This window comes from Hippopotamus amphibius, chromosome 2 (genome assembly GCF_030028045.1).
Source record: "Hippopotamus amphibius kiboko isolate mHipAmp2 chromosome 2, mHipAmp2.hap2, whole genome shotgun sequence".
In the NCBI taxonomy this organism is placed as follows: Eukaryota; Metazoa; Chordata; class Mammalia; order Artiodactyla; family Hippopotamidae; genus Hippopotamus; species Hippopotamus amphibius.
The window spans coordinates 28,309,856-28,334,802 of NC_080187.1; the positions used below are offsets into that span (position 1 = coordinate 28,309,856).

Here is a 24,947-nt window from a genome sequence, read left to right on the forward strand (position 1 = left end):
TGAACGACTAAAAGGTTATGATAAACCTAAAGAAAAAATTTTGACAGACAGGTTATTAGGTTGCTGAAAAACTCAAAGCCAATTTTAAAACACTGTATTTTATCATGCGTATATTCTCCCACTATAAGAGAAATGCATACTTAATATAGAAACTTTATCATATAATGGTAGAGTCGGGGGAGGGGTTTGGAATCACTCATATTTTCAATATCCAAAAACAATCATTATTAACACTTTGAGATAATAATTTTCTTTCTTTCTTATGCACATTTTAAAACAGTTCTGTGATAGTCTAGTAGTTTTCCTCAGCTTCTCCATTTATTATATACATTATCACAATATAAACTCTTAATAAAAAACACAGTTTAGGGAATTCCCTGGTGATCCAGTGGTTAGGACTTGGCACTTTCACTGCCATGGACCAGGGTTCAATCCCTGGTTGGGGAACAAAAGGTTCTACAAGACGCACAGTGTGGCCAAAAGAAAATTTTAAATTAAAAAAATAAAAAACATGGTTTAATAGGTGAACAGTCTGTTTATTATTTCTAACCTTTACTGTTAGGCAATAGATTGTTTATAATTGGTCACTACTCTAAATAATGCTGTGTTTAGAATTATCTCTGGTAGTTTACCATCATCATAATCACTGAATCAAAAGGCTTTAGGGGGGAGAAAAAGAGGCTCAGGGACAAAATTAATGTCAGTTAAGGCAATTATAACACATAGTGATTAAAAACTTTGAAGTCAGACAGATCTGAATCTGAACTCCAGCTCTGCCACATTCAAGTTTTCTAAATTTGGGCAACCTACTTCGCTCTCTAAACTTTGGCTTCCTTTGTAAAATGAAGATAATAGTAGTAGCTCTCCTTACAGGGGAGGACCAAATATAACACTTCACATAAAGCACTGCCCTCAGCACCTGGTACCAGCAAGTGTCTCAATCAGAGTTACTAAAATCACCATCGTGATCAAATGTTGCCACTTGGTATAATTTTCTCCCTTATTCTTTACACGGCTTCTTATTTCTCTTTTATTTTAACTGCTCTGCATATATGTGTTTTTATTTTAAATTGTTTTATATCTTGCTTAGCAGTAGGGGTCAATCATAAATATGTAAAAAATGAACAAAAAATCTGAAGCCTTCCTGAGTTAGTCATATAGCACATAAATAATAGTAATGGTTAGTAACAGGCTCAGACCTGTACTCATTCCTTAACATGAATTAACTCATTCAATTCTTACTATAAAAAAATTTCTTCTTATTGGAAGGATAAACATGACAAAAACAAATCCAGGAGTCATAATGCATGTTTAATCACAGATTTTCAAAATAACTATCTGTAGTTTTGTAATTCTTTTTAGATGACAGTTGCCTGAGAACTTAAAACTACAGTGCTAATCAATGCCTTTTTACCTCAAATATTTTTTCCTTTTCAAAAACATTTTAGGGACCTCCTAGGTGGCACAGTGCTTATGAATCTGCCTGCCAATACAGGGGACACAGGTTTGATCCCTGCTCCAGGAGGATCCCACATGCCAGGGAGCAACTAAGCCTGTGCGCCACAAATATTGAGCCTGTGTGCTGTAACTACTGAAGCCCACAAGCCTAGAGCCCATGTTCCGCAACAAGAGAAGCCACAGCAATGAGAAGCCTGAACACCACAATGAAGAGCAGCCCCCGCTCACTGCAACTAGAGAAAGCCCATGTGCAGCAACAAAGACCCAACACAGCCAATAAATAAATAAATAAATATATTAAAAAAGAAAAAATTTTAAAGGCACAGCGGCTGGAGTAACCTAAGTGTTCAGTAGTCAGAGAACAGCATTTGATGGAATAGTGGCCCTCATGACAATGAGTAATTATGAAGTTTATCAAAGTAATACAAAAAATGTATATGATAGAATATGAAGTGAAAAGGGCAGAACAAATAGGTATGTATACTAGAATTGTTAGACTACAGAAATATAAGCCTATGAAAAAACACTGGGAGGGAATATAAAAATAAGTTATTAGGTTATAGTGATGGTATAATTTTCTTAATGTTTCAAATTTTCTGAGTATTTTATGGTTGGAAATATAGATACAATGAACCCCAACTGTAACGTTATCTAATATTTTTCAGATTTTAACAGCATAGAATAAAAAGATACTTTTGAGGATGGTTAGGTCTCATTCCCTAACAACTCTATTTTAAGGGGTTCGTATACAGTAACGATGACTACTAATATCCATCAAGAACTTGCAATGTGTCAAGCACTATCTTAGGTATCCTACATGTATTAACCAGTCTAATCCTCACAACTCTAGGGGTTTGGTACTATTTTTATCCCAATTTCACAGATGGACAAACTGAGGCACAAGTGGTTATGTATCCTGCCTCAGGTCACACAGTCAGGCCAAGACTTACATTCAGGCAGTCAGGTTCCAGATGCAGTGCCTCTAACCACTACACGGACTGTTTCTTAATTCAAAATATGTAAGGAGAAACACGAGCAAATTACTTAACTGCTCTGTGCCTCAGTTTCCCCATCTGTAACATGAAGATAGTAATAGAACTTCCTTTACAAACTTATTATGAGGATTACATGAGCACAATACATGTAAAGTACTTAGAACAGTGCCTGACACATATTAAGGGTTTTGTAAGTGCTTGCTTTATATTACATGACTTCTAGTTTTTTCATGGGCTACATGTATTTTTGAAATTAAAGAGCAACTATATGCATACGCAAAAAATTACTGTCTGTCTCAGATAATATACTTGGTCTTATTACCTTGCCTAGGAATAACATGAAATCCCCCACTGTGTTGATGGCAGCTACTCGCAAAGCATTCTCCACGAGAATGACAAAGGCATCCTTCGCTGAGGTGCAGAAGTTGGTGCTGTTGATAGCTGTGGCTGTGTATGCATTCTGGACAAAAGCAAAAACAATTTTTCATCAGTAAATGTAATCTTTAAGATTTAAACCAAACATAGTTAAAGCATAGCTTGTAAAAATATTTCACAGTTAAACCCATGGTTTTGGTGAGGTACAGATTAGATTAAGCACAAGGAAACATGAAACATTAAAAAAAAAACAGATACGGTAAAGAGAGCTTCTCAGTTGGCCTAGTTTTAGTCCTGTAAAAACATTGATATTTATTAAAACACATATAAACCTTTCCAATATTCATTAACTTCTTCCCTGTCTTAGTAAGTCAAATCATAATTTAACCTTTCCTATGTATCTTGGGTTCATTACTATGCATATCAGTGATGCATTATTACCACTTCAGTGATGCTTTAAAAGCTACACACACTCATATAAGGACATCAGACTGCTGTGCTGTTTTATCTGGAACATCTCCTCGTTGGTATTTTCTTCTGTGCTGTCATATGTCATGGTTCTTACAGTAGACAGCTGTTTGTTGCCGATTTTATACCCCTCCCTCCTGGGGCAGGACCCCAAATCCCCTTTAAGAAAACAGTCCTTCCCCATTCTCTTGGAGCCTGAGTGAGGCTGACACTACCTCCAGCTCTGGGGGTGGGCCTTGATTGATGTAAGCCAATCAGCATGTTCTAACCACAACAACTGGTTCAGGGATTGGTACACAAACTAATAGACCAATGAAAAGTAAAAGATGTCTCCTCCGGCTCTGGGAAAAAAAAAGTTTCCTTTCTCTTCCATAGGTGCTCCCGACAGAGCAGCTCTCTCATTTTCCTGGACAGCAACGTGTGAGGGTGTGAATTATCATGGCTATTTTATCAACATAAATATAAGTCACAGCAGAGAGAGAAACCAAGTATTTGCACTTGGTGACAATGTTTGCCTGATAACAGACCTAGCCAGATTCCGGACTTTTCAGTTATAGAAGCTAATAAATTGCTAAGAATCTCTCCCTTCTTCTCCCTCTCCCACCCTCTTCTCACCCTTGCTCTCTTTTAGCCCAGAGCTGGCTTTCTGTCTCTTATAGTACTGAGTCCCCAGACATACTTTTATTCAATCACACCTGCTTCTGCTGCCCCATGTTTTCTTTGATCACTTTGATTGCTCTGATTTTTTTTCCTTCTTTTTTACATTACACTCTAGAATAGCACTGGCATTTTCTGGGAAATGTGAATAAGTAATATAGCATGAAATATGTCTCAGTCTAAGGAAGGGAAAGTATATGGACTTTGGAATTAAAACTTACAGTCCTGAGACATTTTTGGTTTAGTGCTGACTTAAGAAATTGTTGGTGACTCCAAAATATGAAGTTGCTGGAAAACTGCAGGACATGGAGGGCTTACTTTATTTTACACTGTGTTGTCTGAAAAGTTTTAAACATTGAGCTCAGGAGAGATAGTCTTTAGTTTATGAGTGTTTCAACTGTATGCTTGTTAGTTATTAGGAACCTGGTGTTAGTTATTAGGAACCTGGTATGAAGATGAGGTTTGAGTCATCGAAAATTTAATTTGCCATTATATGATTAATTCCATTGGTTAAAAAGGCAGAACTTTTCAGGGCCAAGGAGAGAGTACTGCACTGAATAGTGACTTGTGGTTCATAAACTTTTTTCAGTAATGGAGCAGCAGGAAATTATGTTGCTCTTTGAGAAACACAGTATGATTTTAATATATGAAATTCTATCATACGAACTGGCATAACATCACAATATATAACTATATCATGTTTGCAGGTCTTCTCATCTCAGAAGTTAATATATACAACACTGTAAGGCAATCATATGATCAAATTGTCCCGGTAGCATTCATTGCTGCTTGCTCACTTATACTGTCATCTGCTAGTGCTTCCTATCAGCTAAAAGACAGCAGGCACCAAAGAGTTAAGAGTTAACTACCTACTGCAGTGGTTCACATTTCTTTACCTTCTATAAAGCTGCTTTTGAAACGTTCTGCCAAATGCCTCATGACATCAAAATAAACTGTACTTTTGATCTTGTGTAACAGTAACTCAGCTGAAAAATGATAAAGAACTTCCTAAGCCTGATCTATTCTCAAAGAACCTAGATGAGTTCCCAGTTCTCACCATTTCCCTATGTACTCACACACACACACACAAAAATCCTATTTAACAATTTATTCTAGAGCAAAGGTTTTCAAACTACCACCTGTGGGCTAAATCTGTACTTCTGTACATAAATTTCACTGGAACACAGCCATGTTCATTTGTTTACAAACTGTGTTGGCTGTTTCCATGTTACAATGGCAGAACTCAGAAAATGTGGCAGAGCATATAAGGCCCACAAAGCCAAAAATATTCACTATCTGGTCCTTTACAGAAAAACTTTGCTGACACCTGCTCTAGAGTAACACCAAAGATAATACCAACCTCACTTACAGTCTATGGAACCCACCTTCTTATCTCTTTTGAAATACAAACCACATGTGCTCATTTCCAGTCTATTAGTACCTTTCTCCAAAACTTCCAGACTTGTAGCATTTTTCACTATAATTCTTCAGTTCAACAACTGACAAATGTCTTTTGTGATCTGAGATGTAATTTCCTTGAAGAGAAATACCTTATTTCCCCTAAGACATGATCTAGGGGCTAATAAACCATTTAATAAGAGGTTTTCAGGGAAAAATACCCTACCATATTAACTATATACATACTATATATATGTATAACCACATATTTACACATATGTTATTAATGCTGATGTAAAAAAGCATCATTATAATGTCTAGAATCAAGGATACTGGATGACCCATTTAAGTCAACTAGGTGGTGTCTTAAATCCCACCCTTTCAATGAGGATCAACAACTCTTAACTATGTTGTTCTCCCCTTTCCTGTTTCAACATAACTTTCCTTGAAAGAAGAGACAGAAGCAAGAGAGGATCCACACACCTCCAATCTCTCTTCTGTTATCATCAGACCAGCTGAGTCTAGGAGCAGACCCAGCGCTTCCAAACTAAACTACAAATGGTTTTTGGTTGCTTGCATTAATTTTCAGAAGCTTCAGTTCCTTTGAGAATTATTTTTTCTTCCTCTGCTGCTTCTTTCTTCTCTCCTCCACCCAGCTCCACCCATTCCATCTACTTTTAGAGCAAAAGGCTATTTGTAGACATGAAAGGAGGCAGTGATGATTTCTTTTCTCCACTCCTCAGTTCCAGGGTTGGATATGCTCATAGGAATTTAGCCTTCTTGGCAATATTCCTACAGATCTATGCAACTTGTTTATATTCAACCTAACTGAAAAAAGTAAGTAGACATTTTATAAACTTTTTCCCACTCCCAAGGCAGGAAGAGGAGCTGCATGTGATACATAAAGGTCAAGATGACCTCTTCAGGAAGAAAAATGTGCTGAAGATCATAGCAGGCCATTGAAATTTCCCTCTGCTTCTATACCTCTTCCTCTAAAGGATTCACACTAAGGTTCTCAAAAAATTCTGTGTCCTTTGTGGTTTTCCCTAATTGTTCTCTGAGCTTTTCGCAGACTGCTTAGTTGAGATTTTTAGAGCCCACCCGCCTTCTTCCCAGACAGCCTTCCTGATCTTGAGCTAAACTGCCCACAGAGAGGCATCAATGATCAACATTTAGTCTGGGCCCAACATCTGCTCAGGCAGGACACAGGCTTAAAGACTATTCAATTCTCAGAAGCAAGATAAAAGACGATCACCATCCAAGAATCTTTTTAAAAGGATGCCTATTAGCCCAAGTGGTCTCTGGTGTGTGCATTTTTGTGTGACAGGTTATAGTGAAAAAGTGACGGTCGTGTGGAAGAAAATACAGTAGTGCAGAGGATTGCCGTGCAGGTAACCCAGTCCTGCGGGGACACTGGTCCCAGAGCACAGCTTCTACGTTTCCCACACCTTTCTTTTCTTCATTGAAGGACCTAGAAATTCTCTTAAAATTTAAAATCTTTACATAATAACTCACTTAATAGAGGCAAATTAAACAGCAATGGTAGGAAAAGATGAACACGTGTGTACAACTCTATCTCTGGATCATTACACATTAAATAAGGGAAACGGTAATTAACATGATCCCTTTCTTACTTTGAGTGAGGGATGAACCACGTGGATGGGACTCTGGGGACACAAAGTCCAACCTATACCATATATTTCCTTCAGTTCGACTATAAATATTTAGACCTTTTTAGGGGCATAAGAACTAAAAATATATTGCGAATCTTAATTTAAATGGATTGCCTTTAAAACCATCACTTGTCTTAGTTTATAGCATGACACATGGAAGTTTGAGATGTTTGCACAGTCTCTAAAATAAACTACAGTTTTCTTTAAGTTGCACAAAAACGTGTATACAGTTGACCCCTGAACAATGCAGGGGCTAGGGGTGCCAACTCCCCCCACAGAGTCAAAAATCCGCATAAAACTTCATAATTTATGTTAACTGTGGTTCCCACATCCACGGATTTCACCAAGAGTGGACTGTGTAGTACTATGGTATTTATTTTAAAAAATTCATGTGTAAGTAGACCCACACATTTTTTTCATTATATGTTGCTTTGACTACTATATCTGCATATTAAACAACATACCTACCGGTGGCAAGTACCATACATTAAGGACCAAAACAGGATAAAAAAGGGGTGGCACCCTACTCCCTCGAAAAAGCCCTGCCTCTTCCCGGGTAGACTAATGCATGTGCCTTCCCACCATTGGCTTCACTCCTCCTCCCTTTAAAATTAAATCCTTCTCACCAGGTGGGTGAGAAGTTCATCTGTGATGGACCCACACAATTTAAAACTGTGTTGTTCAAGGGTCAACCACAGGAAGCACTGCGTTGTCGTGGCAAGATCTAGGCAAACTTAAATCTGAAAACTTCTTCCACCTCTAGGTCATGTGACCTGCTACACTGTACCAGGCTCAATATTCTCATGTATAAAACAGATGAAATGTGCCTTCCTTACAGAGCTGTGGAGAGAAAGTGATAATATATATAAAGTGCTTATCAAGGATTTAAGTAGGTACTCAAAAAATACCTCCCACTCATACTATGTAGAGAAAAGCTTTATAATCTTAGGAGCTTATCAGCCAGAGAGCAGATACCCTCCAGTGTTAAATGTACTACCTTCAAGTAGTGTCAAAGTAAACCAAGGCCTGAGTAATCCAATGCCCCCAAAGAAACAGATTCTAGTTACAACAATCTTTCTACCTAAAGTGAATTCTGTATGTTAGATTAGAGGTACAATCATTTTCCTGTCACATTAAGGAAAGCACCTGCAGAAACAAAGAGTTGTTCACAGTTCACTCTGTTTATTTGTAAAACTCTAGCACCTATGCTATACATATTTAATGACTTGTTTTAAAAATCTAAAGCTCCTTTTTGAAGCCAGCTGTATTTTCCATGCTGTCTGGCACTGAAGCATGGTTTGGGGTTATGGAATTTCATATTGTGCTGCACAATGACTCTGGTCCATCCTGCCTCCATGTCAACACTCTTCTCTATTATCCTCTACATTCTCTAAGGCAGTGGCAATAAATTGGCGGCCTATGGAAAACTGACATTGTGTGGCCCAAACACAGAACAGTGTTCGCTGTGGCTAACTCAAAGTTATTCCTTTTTTATTAGTTGTCAACATTCTAATAGCAGGAGATAAAATGCAAACATCCAGAATTCTGGCTTCTCTTAGAAAACTGGAAGAGTTAGAAATTGTCTATAAATTCTCACATGGCAACAGTATCCTAGAGCTAAGAAGTGATGGCCTTCTTCGGATGGAAAATGAGCTCTCCAGTTGACCACTCTCTATCGCTCCCTACTGCTTTAGATCCTGGCTGCTGCACTCACTTACAGGAGTGGTGTAATGGACTCCAACTGGCCCTGCAGGGGTTTGTGTTGTCCAGTCCTGCTCAAGGCTTTTGACTGTGGGTTGCATGCTGACATCAGGAGTGACAGCTAAAAAAAGGACAGGAGGGGGACTTCCTAGGTTGCGTAGTGGTTGAGTCTGCCTGCCAATGCAGGGGACACGGGTTCGATCCCTGCTCTAGGAAGATCCCACATGCTGTGGAGCAACTAAGCCCACGTGCCACAACTATTGAGCTTGCACTCTAGAGCTCATGAGCCACAACCGTTGAGCCCATGTGCCACAACTACTGAAGCCCACGTGCCTAGAGCCTGTGCTCCGCAAAAAAAGCCATCGTAATGCAGAGCCCATGCACCACAATGAAGAGTAGCCCCTGCTTGCCACAACTAGAGACAGCCCATGTGTAGCACTGAAGACCCAATGCAGCCAATAAATAAATAAATTTAAAAAAAAGAAAAAAGAAAAAAAAAGGATAGGAGGAAAATGATGCAAAAGAACATTAACAGATTCATTGTTAATCATTTCCAGAGAGCAGAGAGTACTACACAAAACAGAACTTCAAATGAGAGACTCTGCATGTGAAGTGTGAGCCACAGAGCCTGGCACATGGTAAGTGCTCAATAAATGTTAGCCGGCATTATAATTAGTATTATGTTTTCACTGTACTCTATTGAATACCCTAAAGATAACCTCAGAGAATAAACAGGTGACTAAGACAAGAAACCTCTGACAAATAAGAATGAGAGAGATTTGCATCACAGGAGATTTGAGATATTTAGTGAAGTATGATAATTAAATATTCCAGTACTGTACTGTAACTTACACATAATACTGCATATCAACTATACTTCAATAAAAATTTTTTTAAAATTAAAAAAAAAAAACAGTACTAGTAGAAGAATAAACAGATCAATGGTATAGAAAAGAAAGCCCAAAGATAGACTCAAGTATGATACGTAAGAATTTAATACACAATTAAATAGACGTTTCACAGCAGAAGAAAGGATAGATTAATCACTCACTGGTCTTGGGACAACTGATTAAGTCCAAGATAAACTAAAGAGTTAAGTTTTGTTTTGTTTTTTTCCTTTTAAAAAGGAGGAACCTCTGAAGGACTATAAGAAAAATTGCTAGAATAATTATTGGATCTTGAGGTGGGGAAAACCTTCCTAAGTATAAAAGCCAAGTAAGAAACCATGAAAGAAAAGTCAAACAGACCTGACAAGAGAAAATAAACACTGTTACACATTATAAAAATGTAAAAGAAATTAACTATGGACAGTACTATGGAATAAGATTCGCACATGCTCAGACCACTGTAGACTCTCTTCATTCTCACCGTAAGGGGCACTATAGATACTATTATTAGACCCATTTTACAAATGAGGTTTAGAGCTTATCAGACATTAATTGAAGTAAGATATTGCAAACTTTTCCTCAAAGCTAATAATAAGTATTTTAACGAAAATGTTAGGTAGGTAGACATGAGCGGGTCCCCTTCTTGTCCTGGACGGGGTCATCCTTCGCTCCCACACTGGTGATCAGAACACGCCTAGAGATCCTCGCTTTTTGTGGTCAAGGACCCCTAAGTTTCCAGCCTTATCAGGACCAAACAAGATAAAACCTGCAGCAAAGGTTGGTGCAAGCACACGAAACCTAAACGGTGACTCAAAGTAACCCACGGTTCATTATGCTGTATTTATAATAAATTAGCATTGCAGTTTTGCCCCTGTCCTGTGTGGGTTTCGCTTGGGTACTTGTAGGTAAGTGCCTGCGCACGAATGGAAAAGTTATATAACCTAAAGCTGTCAATCAACTTGTCAGTCAAATGATGCAGGACACAGGGAGGTGCTTTCCACCACTGAAAAACCAACCCTACCCCCATTGTGGGGCTGTTTCTGGTTTCCAGACAGCCTGCTCCCCTTCTCTCTCGGGAGTGTATTTTTGCTTTGCTTATAAAACTGCTGCTTAAAACTGCTCTCTCGATTGAGTTCTTTCCTTCTGGAGGTCAAGAACTGAGGAATTGCAGTTTTGCTGGTAACAAAAGTAAGTGTTATATTAGCATGGGGAGATCACGGGTGATGTTTTGTTCTTGTCTTGGTTTTCCAAACGCTTCAGCGTTTTATTTTTAGAGAAAATAGATACATTTGTAGAACTACCTTTTGAATTATCTTGGTCATAGCTCTATTATCTTAGAGTAAAACATGAGGAGTTATTTATAAAGAAATAAAATGGGGTGGAGGGTGAGCTGTAACATTTATCAGGTGTCTACCAAGAGTTAGACCCTGTAAGAGCTGATTTATCTGCATTGTCTTTCATCCCCAACCTAAAGCCTATGAGAACAGATATATTTTTCTCCACTTACTGAAGAAGGATACTGAGACTCAGAGGTTTCACTAAGTTTGCCAAACAGTTACACATCTGGGGACTGAAACAGGTCTTCAACACCTTGGCTCCCTTTACTGGGCCTCCCCTCAGTTATCCATTGTACCTTCTCCAACAAGGCTATAAAAGTGTGGACTCATTCCTATGTGTATGGGAAAAGAAACTCATTTTGAAAGCAATGATAAAAAAAGTAAAGGAGACAAAACGAAAGGTGTGAGTTGACTCCATTATCTTGGTGCCAGCTACGGCTTCATCTGAAGCAAAGTGCTAAGCTTACAACTGCTGAATGTGTGTGATAGCGTTAAAAGTGTCCCTTCTTGCACTAGCAGATCATGCTCTTATACCCAATTGTTTTCTTGAATTTTAGAAAAGTCTCAGGAGCTCATTTATTCAGTACCGCCATGGTTCCCAACATCTTAAATACTTCAGAGAGATGGGTGCACCCATCCAGCTCTGAAACAAAACAAGGGTTAAAAAATTCTACTGGTTGGAACTTCCCTGGTGGTCCAGTGCTTAAGACACTGTGCTCCCAATGCAGGGGGCCCAGGTTCGATCCCTGGTCAGGGAACTAGATCCTGTGTGCTGCAGCTAAGACCTGACTCAGCCAAATAAATAAATAAATATTAAAAAAAAATTCTACTGGCAACTGGTACTTACACTTAACCTGTCATGGCAGGAAGTTTTCTAATGTCTTCAACATGTTGACCTCATTTCAAATAAAATTCCTATGATGGCCAACAAGCACATGAAAAAATGCTCAACATCACTAACTATTAGAGAAATGAAAACCACAACTACAATGAGGTATGACCTCACACCCACCAGAATGGCCATATTAAAAAAATCTACAAACAATAAATGCTGGAGAGTGTGTGGAGAAAGGGGAACCCTCTTGCACTGTTGGTGGGAATGTAAATTGGTACAGCCACTATGGACAACAGTACGGAGGTTCCTTAAAACACTAAAAATAGAACTACCATGTGATCCAGCAATCCCACTGCTAGGCATATACCCAGAGAAAACCATGGTTCAAAAGGACACATGCACACCTTTGTTCACTGCAGCACTGTTTACAATAGCCAGGACATGGATACAACCTAAATGTCCATCAGTAGAGGAGTGGATAAAGATGTGGTACAAATATACAATGGAATATTACTCAGCCATAAAAAGGAATGAAATTGGGTCATTTGTAGAGATGTGGATGGACCTAGAGACTGTCATACAGAGTGAAGTGAGTCAGAAAGAGAAAAACAAATATCGCATATTAATGCATATATGTGGAAACTAGAAAAATGGTATGGATGATCTTATTTGCAAAACAGAAACAGAGACACAGACGTAGAGAACAAACGTATGGATACCAAAGAGGAAGGGGGGGCTGGATGAATTGGGAGATTAGGATTGACATACATACACTATTGATACTAGGTATGAAATAGATAACTAACAAGAACCTACTGTATATCTCAGGGAACTCTACTCAGTGCTCTGTGGTGACCTAAATGGGAAGGAAATCCAAAAAATGTATACATAAACCCCAAAAGGATATATGTATACATATAGCTGATTCACTTTGCTGTACAGTAGAAACTAACACAACACTGTAAAGCAACTATACTCCAATAAAAATTAATTAAAAAATAAAATAAAATTCCTATGAAAACAGAAAACATGACCCTTGAGTAGTAATCAGTTCCCACATTGCAACACTTCACATTCCCAAAGAGAACTCGAAGTATGAGTTCAGAATCACTCTCCCTAAACCTTTGCTCCCATGTTTGATTTACTACTATTTTAATGCTTCCCTTGAATCGTCAAACATCATGCCTACTTAATGAAGATCCAAAATGGACAAAACCTGTACAAGAAAGACCAACCTGTAGTTTGGATAATACACCTCAGGACTGTTGAGACTAAATTGCTGACTAATGTTTAGCTTGGAATGAGCTGAAAACTTTGGATTTTTTTCACCTGGTTACTGACCATCTTGACATCATATGATTTGTTTTCTTCCTTCAGTATATCTGAAGGATATCTGCACATCTCCTTTTTGAGATTCTTACAGTTTTATATCACCCTCTTAGTCCTTTTTGAGTCCAAATATTCACTGATTAACTAATCATTTAAAGACCACCTATTGTATATTAGGCACTGTGACAGTTTCTGGAGAGACAAAAATAAGATCCTGCCTTTAAGGAGCTAAAAGTCTAAAGGATGAGATGAAGAAGTAAACAGACAACTCCCACATAGTGTTCTTAGTGTTTTCACAGAAGTGTGGACTGGTGCTGTGGAAACTCAGAGGAGGGGCTGGGGTAATGAGGGGAAGCTCCCTGGAGGTGATGTTCAGGCAGAATCACTAAGGATCAGTAGGAGTTCGTCAAGCATTGGAAGGAAGTTATTCCCTGCACATTTTGGAAACTGCGAGAGCAAAAGGTGGCTATGGGAACTGAAAACAGAGAGCTGAGGTAGCACATCTCTCTGAGAATAAGTTGCTTAGTGACGGATACAAAATGTAATGATGATTATCTTTAGTGCATCCATCAGCTTTTTTGATGAAGATGACTTGGTCCCAAACCAAACTTTAAAGAATGCCATTTTGCAGAATGTTGTGGCTGTTACTATTTTAATAATGACTTTCCAAATACTTTACATCCATAGAGTATAATGAGCTACAAATATGTAGTTTGCTAAATAAAGGTCATACCTACTTTTTCATATTAACCATACAACTCTAGTAAAGCAGACTCCAGGCATGCTCAACACCATCACCACAGGACTCTCACCCTTTGACTACTTGTGAGTGAGTGGAAAGTGCAATGCTACTCTTCAATCACTTAAAGGTAAATAGTAAGAAAGTCAATTTTTATCTTTGGTCTATTAGATGAGGGCATCAGTACATTAGAATTGATTTTCAGGGACTGGAGAAAAGTGGTTAAAAAAAAAAACAAAACCCCAAGATAAAAAGAGTGCTTCACAGCGAGAGTCCTACACGTTCAGATACAGAAAGACACAGGACCAACCCACTCCTCTAAGAACTGTTACCCCATAAGTATCAATTCCTCCATTTGGCCTTAGAAATAGCACTTCCTTTGATAATATTTTCCAGGCCAGTATCAGTCTTCAGCAGTTGGACAAAAACAAAAACACCCCACGGCATACAGAGCATACTAATTTTGAACAATAGTAGACAATTGCAAAAAAGCAGTAAATGTCACAACAACTTTTCACTAAAGCTTTCAAACAACATTAAAAGAATTAACTCTGGATAGACAGATTCTTAGGGAAAATCAAAGATGAAAGGATGTGAATTAAGGGATAAGAAATAACTGTCTTTCATGAAAGATGGACCCTAATGATATTTTATCCAGGTATTACAATTAATTAGCAATAAGCCTTGGTAAGAACATATACTATATTACATTTAAAAAATAAGAATATGATTGAAATCGTTATACTTGATCAAGGCATAATGTACAACACCATGAGAAAAACAAAACATCTTTCAGTTAAGCTCAATAACTTTATCTTGGAAGAAGAAACAATGAATTTATCTTTGAAAGTAAATCTTAGATGTATTTTTAAAATATTTTACCTGATTTAAATAATTTAGGCACTTTTCAAGACACCAAAGGCAACAAATGCAAGATTTCAGCATACATCGAGCACAAGCATTTTCCTGGAAAGAATGAAAAATTAAAATAATTAAAGAACAAAGAATCAAACCACATCATATAGAATATTCTAAATTCTAGACAAATAAATATTAAGAAAAATCACAACCTATGCTTCAAAGCCTCCACACTCACCCTTTTTTCCCTCAATATGTAATGGCTGAACTATTTTTAATCAGTTCAATTCAACGTTTAGTACCTATTGCATATAAGGTAGAGTATGGTATGTAAGACCAAGAAGGAACTTATAATCTAGTAGGAGAAAAAAAAAGCGCTAAGCATAACAAAGGTTAGAATATGATATAGATACCAGTGCTATGAGAGTGGAGAAGGGAGAGAGAAGATGCCACTTGGCAGGCGAGAGGACTCAAGGGAGGTTTCTAGGAAGAGGGGGCGTTTGAGCTAAGGTATGTTGAAATGCATGGTACCTCCATAGTCAAGGACAGGAAGGAGGCTCCAAGGAAGAAGATGTGTGAGTCCACACAGAGGAAGAGAAGCACAGGACATCTGAGGAAACCAGTGATTAGATGGATTTTGCCAGAGTGTATGGAGTACAAGAGTGGGGGACTAGGACTTTGAAGAAAACATTTGCACTTGGACTTAATATCGTTGGGAACTTTGCTACATGCAGAACGGAGGTCTGGGATGTGCCCACAGAAAGTCCAGAAAAGTATTTTTCCTTACCTTTCCTTTTAGCTGACTGTGAATGTACATAAGGATCATTCGTGGAATTTTGACTAATGTGATAATGAAAGATCCTTTCGCCACAGTACCGAGGTGATAGCGAATAAGGCGACTCACTGATGCCAAGATAGGTGTGAACGGCAAATTTCTTTTATCCCTATGTAAAAAAATGACCAAAAAGACAAAGACTTTCAGAGTTCAAAAGAGTGAAAAATTAGTTCATTTTTCTAATGCTAGCTTTATGACAAATGGCAAAGTAACATAAATGCTACAGATATACCATGTAAAATTAATATTTCAGTTCTTGAAATTGAGTTATTTATAGTGAGGTGGATGGACCTAGAGTCTGTCACACAGAGTGAAGTAAGCCAGAACACATATATATGGAATCGAAAAAGACGGTACTGATGAACCCAGTGGCAGGGCAAAGATAAGGATGCAGAAGTAGAGAATGACTTGAGGACATGCTGGGGGGTGGGGAGGCGGAGCTGCGACGAAGTGAGAGAGTAGCATTAACAGGTATACACTACCAACTGTGAAATAGATAGCTAGTGGGAAGCTGCTGCATAACACAGGGAGATCAACTCGATGATGGGTGATGACCTAGAGGGGTGGGATAGGGAGGGTGGGAGGGAGGCTCAAGAGGGAGGGGATATATGTATAAATACAGCTGATTCACTCTGTTGTACAGCAGAAACTGGCACAACAGTGTAAAGCAATTATATTCCAATAAAGAGCTGGAAAAAAATTTAATATTTCATTTCTTTATGGTAGTTTCATGGGGTTCTTATGCTCTAACATTTTAAGTTAAATAAAACTGTGCTTTGAAAACTCTTATTAGTAAATAGTTATGGGGTTAATTGTACAATCAGATAATGGAACTTAAAAAGATGTTAGACCTGGCACCTCATTATAATAGAAAACTATAAAGTCTATTGTAGTGTATATTCAGCTCTGAAGTTAGGAAAGGAAGTCACAACACTTGTTCTGATCCATACGAATTAAAAAGACTTATCCTCTGATGAATGTTTACATAAAGCAAAAGTACATAAGACACTACTACAAGATTTATTCTCCTGCTAAATGTAATTTAAGTTATAGCATGACTTGCTGTTCTGATTATATTTTTAGAAAGTTACAGAAGAGTATAAAAAATAGAATAATAACCTCCCATTTTCCTACCTCTCAGAATTATCAACTATACTATTTCTCATATTCACTTCCAATTACTTTTGGAAGAAATGAAACTTTTAGCAGCCTTAATTCCATTTCCTTAGACACAGTCATTTAGATGATCTTAAGTTTTCCTTCTTTTCTTTTCTTTTTTTGTTTTTTAAATGGAAGCATAATTTACCTACAACACTATGTCAGTTCTGGGTGTACAATATAGTGATTCAATAATTCTATACATCACCACAATAAATTTAGTTTTCATATGCCACCATACAGGTTTTACAATATTACTGACAATATTGCACATGCAATACTTTTCATCCCCATGACTCGCTTATTTTGTAACTGGAAGCTGGTACCTCTTAATCTCCCTCACCTATTTCCCTCACACCCCCCACTCCTCTGGCACCCACCTGATTGTTCTCTGTATCTATGAGTCTGTTATTATATTTGCTTATTTGTTTTGTTTTTCAGATTCCACATGTAAGTGAATTCATACAGTATTTATCTTTCTCTGTCTGACTTATTTCACTTAGCATAATACCTTCTAGGTCCATCCATGTTGTTATAGGATGTTTTCTGACAACTTATAAATTCTCACCTAGTAAAATAGTATGTTACCACAGCTCCTGCCACAGTCATCTGCTGACAGGCTAGAATAAATTCACTGATCCAAATCAGGCCCACCACATGGTACCACCACATGTACTGTAGGGGTCCAGAAACTCTGAACTCCACAAAGCCTTGCTCATTCTGAACAGCACTGCCTAGGAAAATATCAAAGAAGGAAAGAAGAAGCACATTAAGTATAAACCAAAAATATGGCTATTAAAGCTGAGATTAATTTCCAACAATATGTCTGTATCCCCAAACCACTGATTTTATGATCACAGTGTTATTTCATTAAGGGACAAAAATAATTATCACTTAAACAGTTGTGAAGCCAAACACTGTACAATTAAGCATTTGGTTTCCCTCAAAGGCATCATATATAGCTTTTAAAAGTTATTCTATTTGAATATAGTTATTACCACATTATCAGTTATTTAGTTTAGGCATGAATTTTCAAACACTTCAATTTTTTAAAAGAGCTATTACTTGTCCAATAATTAAAGACCTAAATTATTAGCAAAGTACAGAAATTAATACTATTTTCAACTGGTGATGGTATGCTGAATGGACAGAGAAGTTACATATAAGCTTACTATCCTCATACCACTACTCACAATTAATTCTATTTAGACATACGTAACCTTTGATATTAAGTATGGCTATAAGCAGGGACTGATGAAGACTTTGTGCATTGCACTGCAGAGGGCAAGGGTTCCAAGCCTGGTTGGGGAACTAAGATCCCACATGCCGCACAGAGTGGCCAAAAGAGGAAAAAAAAAAAGTACGGCTACAAGCAAGTCTGAGAGTCTAACTATGAATTATATCACCACTAGCTCTACATAGGTTGAGGTCATTTCCAAACTAGAAAATCCCAAAGAAGCAAGCTGATCTTTGGCTATAACTGGAGTTTGAGGCAACTTCAGAGCAGCACTGCATTCAACAGTTCATCATAGGACGGATCCAGATGTCTGAGTCAGTACAGGAACTTACTTCAAATCCATCTCAAAATTGGGTATGATTTCAGGCGCTACCTGGTTTAGACTTGCTTTGCTGCAATGATCTAAAAATCATGAATGGGGAACGTGTCATTGAAGAGACATTACCACTGGTAGTTCTGACGGCTATTAGACCTTAGTCCATAAATGGTTTAAGGATTATATCTCTCTTAATGCAAATCAGTTTCATCACTTAGTGAAAGAAGCAACATGTCTTCTTACCGGTAGTGCCAAGGAAGAGAAGTGTCATGATCCAGTACACCCAAAACAGGAGGAGAGCAAAGAAAGTCCAAAAGGGCTGGAAGACTAGCAGAGGCAGGTGAATGAAGACCTTGCCAGCCACGTGGAACAAGGCGATGGTGAGAGCCACCCGTTTGCGCATGACCAACATTATCAGGAACAAGACAACCTGTACGGAGGGAGCAGACAAAAAGGTTCCAGCCACCGTTTCAAGCACTAAAACAGAAACTGAACAATGGTGGAACATTTTAACATAACTCTTCATTCCAAAATGAGAAAGTATCATTCACTGAAGCCCAATAATACTTTAACAGTCTGTATCTCTCCTGCAGCACTTACCATTTTTCATTATATATTGAAAATGTCCTTTAAAGCTAAACAAAAGAATTTCTCAATTTATTAATACATCCTAGAATTCTACTTTTCCTTTTCCCACTCATTACGATTCAAAACGTGCTGTTTGTCGTCAGGATGAGACTCTTAAAATTTATTTAAATAGATACATGTCTGCTACTCTGAAAATAGGGGAGAAGACCATATGCTATGACTACAAAAAGCACAGAGTACTTGTACCTCATCTCCCTTATTGGACCAAGAGCGCCTTACAAGCAGGGTCCATGTCAAATTTATCCACTCCTCACTCTGCCCTGGAACCTAGCACAGGGAATTGTACTTAAAAGAAGATTAATGAATATTTGTACAATGATAGCAAACAAAAATCTTTTGGCACCAATGGTCTTATGGTGGCTTTATTTTTAATTTCTAATGCTCAATGAAAAGCTTGGGATTGCTCCAAGAAGTGGACTGAGATTTTTTTCCCCTTCTTTCAGAAAGGAGGAGAGGAACCAAAGATATGAATATAGATTATCAAACCACATGTTAATTAATAATTTTACTGTAATTATTATAATTATACTAGTTAGTGAAGTTCGCCTCTATTTTTGAAATAATGTTAAGAGTTTAAAAGGAAAAAAATGGGAAAATAATTAGTGAATAAGTAAATGGAAAGACACGAGGTGACCTATTTCTTAATATACTTTTCTAGAGTAAAAATAATTGTTTTTTAAAAATAATTACACTATCTCATGCCAATAAGATATATATTCTTACTAGAAAATGATAATTAATATTCTAGGTGAAAACTCCCTCTCAAAAAGCAGGCAGTGCAGAACAAAACATCACATCAAACAACACTCACCAATTAGGGAAGCCTTCGGAAGACTTCTGAGTATGTCATACCCTGTGGGACAGAGATTTTATCTAATAGGGATCAGGGTGAGGCACACAACAGCTAGGGGAAAGTCTCTGCTTCATCAATGATCTATAAATAAAAACATAAACCTGAAAGATACACTGAGGCCTGTACTCACTGTGAACACCGTAGCTGAAATGGCATAGATGAGGAGGGCACGAAGATTGTCTTCAGCTATCTGAAGCTGTTCAGGAATAACTGTTTCTTTGGGAGATTTTCTTTGCTTTGCATACAGCCACCATAGTACACCTGTGCCACCTGGAGACAAAAAGCAATTGTTTTTGCAATAATTAGCACAAGAAAATGTGTACCATAAATCCTCAATTTTCTGGACGCTTCCTATACATCACCGTGGACCAACGAGCAACAACCCTTTTGGCTGGGAGATGCGTGGCTGTAACTTTTTGCCAGCATAAGGGGAACCCCAATGACTCCACTATCATCTTCCACATTAGGCACTTACAAATCTTTCACTGTATAAATAAATAACCTTCCTTTAACTGTATTTATTATCAAATCTGAAGCTGAGAGAAAGCCAGAAAGGACAGATACCCCAACAGGAACTGGTCACAAAAAGACCCTCAGCACCTGTTTAAGCTAGGGATCCCATGGGAAGCAAGTAAGGGTCACAGAAATCAGCAAAGAAGCTGAGGAAGGCAAGGATCTTCTCTGTTGTACAGTAACCCCAGTGCCTAGTGAGGACACACTCATGCAGTTGATGAAATATTTGTAAAATGAATAAATGAAAATCAAATAAGTCAGCCTTCTCTGGTGGCACAGTGGTTAAGAATCCGCCTGCCAATGCAGGGGACATGGGTTCAAGCCCTGGTCCAGGAAGATTCTACATGCCACAGAGCAACTAAGCCCATGCACCACAACTACTGAGCCTGTGCTCTAGAGCCTGTGAGCCACAACTACTGAGTCTGTGTACCACAACTACTGAAGCTCATGCACCTAGAGCCCATGCTCCACAACAAGAGAAGCCACCGCACTGAGAAGCCAGTGCACCACAACAAAGAGTAGTCCCTGCTTGCTGCAGCTAGAGAAAGCCCGCGCACAGCAACGAAGGCCCCCCACCCAAAAAAAAAAAAATTAAGAAAGAAAAAAAAAGATCAAATGAATAGTTCCCACCAAAGGTAGGAACAAAGATAGGAAATCTTTGATAGCTTGACAGCAGTGGGCACTAGGGATGGGAATTATCTCCATCACAGGTTGAGAGGGTCTGAGATCTACATTGAAGAGGGAGGCAGACCTGCCTCCATATAAGAGAGCTGCATCAGACACCTTCATTCAATCCATTCAGCAAACATATTGAGTGCCTATAGCATCTACTGTTCTAGCAGCTGGGGACAGAGCAGTGAAAAATCAAGCCCCCAACATCACCTCTCAGGGAGCTTATATAGTAATGGGGAAACAAAAAGTAAGGAAACAAGTAAAAACACAGTATATTAAATCTAAGAAAAAAGCTGCCATTAAGAGGAATAGAAAGTGCAAGCATTGGGAAAGCATTAGAATTTTATATAAGCAAGGCCTCACTGGGGTGAGACGATATTTAAGCAAAAGAATCAAAGACAGGGAGAAAGCAATCTATGAAACTATCTAAGGAAGGAGGGTTCCAGCCAAGAGGAAACAGCAAGTTCTAAGATGCTGATACCGGGGCCATGCCTGGCAGGTGAGAAAGGAGGAGGCCACTATGGCTACCGCAGTGAGCCGTGGGGAAAGCAGTAAGCGATGTGGGCAGAGAGGGAGCTGGGCACCAGGTCATACTGTAGGGCCTTGGAGCCCACGGTAAGGAAATGGAAAATTCGAAGTAGAAATGTGTATGTATAGAAGGACAAGATAAATGCCTGGGAGAGGAGAAACTGGGCCGAGATCTATGCAAATCAACTGGATCTCCATCTGTGCTCAAGTCAAGAGTGAATAGTATCAAAGGGAAATTCCAACTACTTGTTGGCAAATATTAAGCATGCCCTTTTCTTCTATTGCAGATGATTAAAGAAACCAAAACAACCATGAGTCTATGAAAAATATTTCAGATAAAGGGAAATACTCCTTCCATTTTGGAATCTTAAAGGTACAAAAAAACTGGAAAACAGTTTAATATCCTCAAAAAATGGAATAAAGTACATTCTCTACAAACAGAAATAAAAAGTTGAGAGAAAGGCTGAAGTTCAAGTAAATAGAATGAAATAATAATGATGACATCAAGGACGTTGTTCATAACATCCACAGTAGATATCATTTATTAAACATTTAAACTTCTGCCATGAATTAGCACAAATAGATGCAACCACATTTAATCACAATGCTATCAAGTGGGTATTATTAGCTCCACTTTGCAAATGATGAAACTGAAATTTAGGAAAGTTCAGTAGCATGAAAATGTCACATACCTGGTAAGTGGGAGAGCTGGGATTCAAATCTACTTTTATTATAAAAGTTATTCATCTGTTATGAACTGAATGCTGTGTCTCCCCAAAATCCATCTATTGAAATCCTAATCCCCAATATGGTGGTATTTGGAGGTGGGACCTTTAGAAGATGATTAGGTTATAAGCGTGGAGCCCTCATGAATGGGATTAGTGCCCTTATAAACGGGATTAGACACCCCAGAAAGCTCCTTCCCCCTTCTGCCATGTGAGGACACAGCAATCAGTGGCTGGAAATAGGAAGCTGGCCCTCACCAAATACCAAATCTGCTGGTGCCTTGATCTTGGACTCCCCAGGCTCCAGAAGTGTGAGAAATAAATGTTTGTTGTTTATAAGGCATCCAGTCTATGGTACTTTGTTACAGCAGCCCAAACTGACTAAGACATCATCTAAACACAGAATTAGATTTGAAGGCTAAACTGAAATGAAAAGGAAGATGGCTGAGAGAAGGAAGACCTACAAATAAGATGAAATTGGAATAACACAATTTAGGTAGTCAAGTACAGAACTGATACCAAGGAAGATGACATCAGTGATATAGTAGATAAACTTGAAGAGTTCTTCCTGAATGTAAAGAAAATGACAAAAGGATTAAAATGATAATTTAGAAGATGATAGCAGGAGAGTAAAAAGCTTTTCTCTTAAGGAGAAAATTACTAGAATGGAAACAATAAACAAGTACACAAATAAAGTAAATTTTTCAAAGTTGAGAAAGATTCCCCAAAAAAGAGATCATAGGCAAACTTAGTTAAGATTCTGAACTAGACAAAAATTTTAAGCTTATACGGATAAGTTAAAAATTATATAAACAAATAGGTAAGTGAGATAGGTTATGGGGAAAGGAACAAAAGGCTGGTCTCAAAGTTCTTCTCTGAAATGAAGTATAAACATAAGGCAACATACTGTACCTCAAGAATTTTATATGCAACAAATTCAATATTCACATGTGAAGGCAAAGGCAATCTTAGGTAACCAAGAATTCACAATACATACAGCCCACAAGTCCTTCACGAAGAAGTTACTTTAACTCAGGTTCCAGTCAAAACAAATATGAACTGAAATTAAGAACTCAAGAATGAACTTCTGTAAAAACAGGACCAGTATAATTGAATCACTTTGCTGTATACCTGAAACTAACACAACACTGTAAATCAACTATACTCTAATACAAAATAAAAATTAAAACAAAAACAAAAATAAAAACAGGACCAGTAGTTCTCACTAAAACCAGGACAGGAGAACGTAAATAAACTCAAATTTAATTATGTAATTTCTCAAGGCAAAGGTAAGCAAAATTCTTTGAAAAGATACAGTACAACAAATAATATTTTAACTTTAATAATAACCTGAATACAAACACTCAGATTATTTAACAAGAGCTAAAAAGTACGAGCGGGCAGAAGGGAGTAGGATTGGATAGGAAGAAAAGTTCATGCTAAATCTAAAGTGGGGGGAAAATCACAACAAATATTGTTTTATTTAAGCCTTTAATAATCACAGAATTCTAGATTGAAGAGTATTTTCTGAAAATGTATAGGTTACCAACTGCAGAAGTAAAAATAAAATGAATACCATCCAAAGCAAGGGTGAAAATAACAAAAGAAAACATAATTCCATACAGCAAAGATAGAGAAAACAAAATAAGCAAGCATAATTTAAGGAAAACATAAAACAGATGACATCAGCAAGACCAAACATATCAGGTAAGCGTAATGGTGGTAAATTTTCCTACTGAAAGAGTTTCACATTGGGTTAAAACGTTTTTATACCGCCCTCTCCACACACATAAATATCAAGGTCTTGATTCCAAATGCTAACACTAGTGAAATGAAGGTGGGTCCCTACAATTACAACATTTTTAAAGGCAAAAGTAAATATTCTTCAAAGAGAAGATGTAGCATGTGAAATAAAACTTTTATTTTCTTTCCTATATTTCTATTTTCTACCATGGAAGTAGTTAGATACCATGAGTAGCTGTGACATTTATAATTGGGAGGGGGAAATTCTTTTTAAAGAAAATAAACACAGAAAACCCAGAAGGTCTCATTAGAAACACTAAAATAAAAACAGAAAATAGAACGTCAATAGACAGAAAAATGAGTAATAAAATTTTAAACACACACACACCCCCACCCCCACACCCACAGAGTTATCCTGCCAGGAACACTTTTCAACCAGAAAGAACTTCAACACTTTAGAATGGCCGATTCAGGCCTTAAAAAAGTGCAAAATAAAAAGAAAGGGTCTCTTTATTTGCCAGGAAGGGAGCATGGAAGAATCAAGTGAAAATTCAAAAGCAGGAAGCAGAACAGAGCCTCAATTGCTTTCTTTTCAATTGTACTCTTCTCTTTAAACGGATACTGACAGAAAAATGTTAGCCCCCTTTTAAAAATATCTCCACTTGCTCTCATTCCAAAAGCCACTGACCTTGCCATTTTCTTTGCTTTAGTGATCTCACAGAGGTAATCTACTCACCTGTCTATACATTTAATCAATGAATTCACAGAGGAAAATTATTTAAAATAACCAAAATAGTTCTGAACTGAGGGATTGTTAAAAACAAACTTTAACTCTCAATTCTAATTACTAAAAAAACAAAGGAATAAGCAGCTTACCAAGGGAACCCAGGATGAGCAGAATTGTTAAGATCCACACAAGTATTCTTGATATATACCTGATTATCACCATCAAAATCATGGATAGAACTGCAGAGAAGATAAAGAACACACAGAATATCATTTGAAAACA

At 37.7% G+C, this 24,947-nt stretch overlaps 1 protein-coding gene across 4 annotated transcripts in view; it reads right to left on the minus strand.

Annotated features, from left to right (window-relative positions):
• The window catches only part of SLC44A1 (solute carrier family 44 member 1), a 195,727-nt gene that overhangs the window by 57,943 nt on the left and 112,837 nt on the right, over positions 1-24,947 (minus strand). For all 4 annotated transcript variants that reach the window (XM_057720151.1, XM_057720150.1, XM_057720148.1 and 1 more), the window contains exons 7-13: positions 24,815-24,904; positions 19,888-20,027; positions 18,500-18,686; positions 17,272-17,437; positions 15,498-15,654; positions 14,735-14,818; positions 2,776-2,913 (exon numbers count right to left, since the gene is read on the minus strand). In XM_057720151.1, the coding sequence (XP_057576134.1) occupies positions 2,776-2,913; positions 14,735-14,818; positions 15,498-15,654; positions 17,272-17,437; positions 18,500-18,686; positions 19,888-20,027; positions 24,815-24,904 (962 nt within the window). The remainder of the gene's footprint in view (positions 1-2,775; positions 2,914-14,734; positions 14,819-15,497; positions 15,655-17,271; positions 17,438-18,499; positions 18,687-19,887; positions 20,028-24,814; positions 24,905-24,947) is intronic.